General features: G+C 67.1%; 2 protein-coding genes across 2 annotated transcripts in view; one reads left to right on the forward strand and one right to left on the reverse strand.

The window, feature by feature from the left end:
* Nucleotides 1-399, reverse strand: EMIHUDRAFT_62400 (hypothetical protein; the record flags this gene model as incomplete). Its single annotated transcript, XM_005757827.1, has 1 exon — nt 1-399. A coding segment is annotated over one exon (399 nt), but the record flags the coding sequence as incomplete, so codon positions are not given.
* Nucleotides 400-678: 279 nt separating this feature from the next.
* The window catches only part of EMIHUDRAFT_199214 (hypothetical protein), a gene marked incomplete at both ends in the record, with an annotated part of 4,441 nt that continues 1,197 nt past the window's right edge, over nt 679-3,922 (forward strand). Inside the window, 4 exons of the mRNA XM_005757828.1 lie at nt 679-730; nt 917-1,548; nt 1,873-2,943; nt 3,076-3,852. Coding sequence (XP_005757885.1) covers nt 679-730; nt 917-1,548; nt 1,873-2,943; nt 3,076-3,852 — 2,532 coding nt within the window. The remainder of the gene's footprint in view (nt 731-916; nt 1,549-1,872; nt 2,944-3,075; nt 3,853-3,922) is intronic.

Below are 3,922 nucleotides of genomic sequence, written 5' to 3' on the forward strand. Positions count from 1 at the left end.
CTGCTTCTCAAACTCCATCATGATCTTCTGGATGTTTGCGCTCGACATCTTCGCGTTCATCTTGCCCATCACCTTTGTCACCCCCTTCATGCACTGCGCCATCTGCGCCGACGACGACATCGTCTGCAGCCGCAGGCTGACCGCCTCCATGTGCGCCTTCATCTTGAACATCTTCTTGATGTAGCCCCGCGTCCTCACCAGGTCCTTGGCCATGATCTTGGCCGAGTCCATCTGCCCGTCCTTGGCCGCCTTCTTGATGTCCGCCAGCAGCTTCTTCTCCTGCCGCTCGAGCGCGGTCCGCTCGCGGTCAATCTCGCGGACTGACTTTTTGATCTGGCGGTTGTACTCCTTGATGCGCTCGGCGGGCGTCTTGCCCGTACCGAAGACGCCATCCAGCATGGCTGTGCGCTGTCGGGGGAGCAGCCCAGGCGGGGCGAGAGGGCGAGGACGAGCGCGGCCGGACGGCGCTCAAGCAAGGGCTTCGGCCGAAAAATGAAGAAAAGTTGGCCGCGCCCCCGCGGCTGCAGGGTCGTGGGGCCCGCCCCAGCGGCTCCACACCAGGCGTTTTGGCCGCGAGGGCCGCCACCGTGCCCGCCACCCCTGCCTCCGCCTCCACCCCCGCCGCCGGCGGAGCCGCCACCAGGGAGCTGCCTAAGCGACTCCTGCGAGAACGCGAAGATGAAAAAGAGAAAAATCGCGCGCGTTGTCCCCTTCGGCGAGTTCACGCCGCGTCGCACCTTGCCGCCTCCTTCGGCGAGTTCACGCCTCCGCCGCTTCCAATCGAAACCCGCGGGACTTCCCTAGTTACTTAAGTCGCGAGCGCATCAACGCGGCGGAGGCCGCAGCGAGAGGGAAAGCTCGCTGATGAAGACATGGAGCGCGAAGCTCCCGGCAGCACGCCCTCGTCGATCTGCAGCGGACATTTGGCCTCCTTTCGCTGTGACGGAGGTTGACAACGCAAAGATGGTTGGCTGGATCCCAACGCCGCACGTGGAGGCGCGGACGACGCAGCGAGGCGCCGTGGTCCAGCGGCCAGAGGTGGAGGATGAGCATGTGCCGTGGTCGGAGGCGGCGCCAGGATACTCGCCGCACACGACCGAGTTCCCGTTTGCTTGGAAAACAGGCGAGCAAGGCTCGGACTGGACGGCGGCTCTGCAGAAGTCGTTTCAACCAGGCGGCACCGGTGCGGTTCGCCTCAACCCTGGTGGGCGGACCGGTCTCGTCGGGGGGTGGAGCGCAAACGCGCGTGCGGGCGCGAACCAGGCGGTGGACCCCATCATCACCCGCTTCAAGCCGGGCTCAAAGGAGACGCTGCAGCTTCTCGCCAGTCTGCGGCGCGAATGCAACGCGTGGGCTTTGCCCGGTGCGATGGTGAGGTACGGCGAGAGCGACGAAACTGCCATGCGACGAGGGCTGGCAGAGAAGGGCGTGAGCAGAGAGATTTCGGATCTCATCCTGCCTCCCTCGCCGCCGGTCGCTGTCGCTGCCACCCAGGCCACCGCGAAGCCTTCCACTGTCACCACCCAGGCCATCGCGAAGCCTTCCACTGTCAGCCGCATCGCGTCCTCCGCCGCCTCCGCCGCCTCCGCCGCCTCCGCCGCCTCCGTCGCCACCGCCTCCGCTGCCACCTCTCTCGCCTCCGCCGCCTCCGCCGCCTCCGTCGCCACCGCCTCCGCTGCCACCTCTCTCGCCTCCGCCGCCTCCGCCTCTGCTACTTTCTTCGGAGCGAGCGAGCGAGAGCGCGAGCGAGAGCGCGCCACCGAGAGCGCGCGACCGCGCGACCGCGCGCACGTGGCCTTCGCCAGCGCCAACAACGACGCCTCGTCGACACCACCCGCCTCCGCTCGCGCCCCCCTGTTGCCCTTCTACCAGGGCTACACCGACGATTCGCGCAACTCCGACGACGCGTGGATCGAGACCACGGTGTACAGGTTCCACCTCGACGGGCACAGCGAAACCAACATCAGCTCTCCCGGCGTCAAATGGGTCGACATCTCTGAACTCGGGGTGGCCGCCACCCGGCACATCTTCTCGCCGCACCGCATCTGGGTGAACCGGGTGGCGGACGAGATTCTCAAGGCGCCGACGCTAGAGAAGGAAATGCGCGCCGTGACCCTCCGGCTCCTCTTCCGGCCCTTGACGCTCAGCCTCGGGGCGGTGCGGTTCGTGGGCGTGGGCGCGCTTGGCTGCGGCGAGGAGCATAGCAAAGCGCAGGCCATCGCGAGCGCAGCCATTTCGAGCGTGACGCATGTCGAGCTGCGGCTGTGTGGGCCAGGTTTCTGCAGCCTGCGCTCCGAGGTAATCGCGCAGGTGCAGGCGGTGCAGTCTGAGGGGGTCGAGTGGGTGCGCTGCCGCTGCGCGCCTTTTGCGCCAGTCGTGGTCGGATGGGAGTCGCGCAGTCGCCTGAGCATACCGCAAGACGCGACGCACCAGGCGTTTGTCTACGGGCCGCTAGACGAGATTACGGTCAAGGACGGGAACCGTGACCCGCAGACCGAGCCTTTTGTGCGGCTGCTGGTGAACGGCGGCTTCGTGTACGTCGACTGCGAGGGGCAGGAGGCGAAGGTGGTGGGTGTGACGTACGTCGACGCGCCTGACGTCAACGCCAAGGACCTCTACTCGAAGAACCACGCCGTCGAGTTCAAGGGCCCGCACCGGATGGAGGAGAGGTTCCGACGCTGTCACGCGGAGAAGGGGCATTGGACGCCGGTGACGCTCTCCTTCCTCCGCGACGCGGGCGTGGGGTCATTCATGTGGCTCAACCCCGGCGAGAGTGCAGGCACCCACCCCATCAAGCTTGGCGCCTTTGCCTACTCCTCGGCCGCCGCAGACGACGACAGCAGTGCCAGCGCGGTCTACTATATTCTCAAGTCGGAGGACGACTTGCGCGGGGCGAGCGCGCGGGTGGACCTCGACTCCGCCGGCGTCAAGTTGCCAGTCGAGGTGGCGCGCAAGCACTCCGACGGCGCCCATGCCGCCGCCGCCGCCGCCGCCGCTGCGGCCGCACACAATTGGTCGATGTTTCATGACGCTGTCGCAATGGGCGACGCCTCGCTCGTCGAGTCGCTCATCGAGGACGACCGGCTGCTCCCGGAGGAGCTGGTGGAGTCGCAGCTCACGAAACACAAGGCCGCGGCTGCGCCCTCTCGCACGGGGATTCTCTCTCGCAGCTTCTCCCTGGCGGAGCTGTCACCCAGAGCCGCTGGGGAAATCAACCGCCTCGACGTCCCTGCCGACAGCAGCTCGCTGACGCCTCTCATGATGGCTGCGAAGCTCGGTCACTGCGACGTGGTGCGCACGCTGCTGCGGCGAGGCGCCTCTCCCATGGCCCGGGCCCAGGACGGCTCCACCGCGATCGACTTCGCGTTGCACGACGACGAGCTCTCCGTCGAGCAGCTGCTACACAAGCTCGACGCCGCCATCGCCCTGGTGCCGGCGCTCTTCCGCCACTCTGCCGGCGAGGCCTTGTGCTACGTCACCATGATCGCGGCGCGCGCGCACATCGTGCGCGAGCGGCGCGAGCGCAGCAGCCCCGCAGATGCCAACCAGCTTCAAGGGAGGGCGGACCGCGCAGAGCTCCTCGGGATCGAGCTCTTCAAGACGCTCTCTGTGGTGCAGCGCACGATTCTCCTCGAGCGCGAGCCGTGCAGGGCGACCACGATCCCCGAGGTCAGCAAGGCGAAGGTGGGGCGACCCCGCGGCTTTGTGGCCCGCGCCGTTAACACGCCGTGCCAAAAGACGCTTCTGGGCGACCCGACCGTGCAGGCCGCTGTCAACTTCCGCTGGTACGGCCCGCTGATCGATTCCGTTCTCAACGGCTACGTCGTCACGCCAAACGGCAACGAGGAGCGGGTGCGGCGGAATGTTGCAGCGGCCTGCACGGTCGGGTCGCCCAGAAGCGTCTTTTGGCACGGCGTGTTAA

Source organism: Emiliania huxleyi (genome assembly GCF_000372725.1).
Source record: "Emiliania huxleyi CCMP1516 unplaced genomic scaffold EMIHUscaffold_9, whole genome shotgun sequence".
In the NCBI taxonomy this organism is placed as follows: domain Eukaryota; phylum Haptophyta; order Isochrysidales; family Noelaerhabdaceae; genus Emiliania; species Emiliania huxleyi.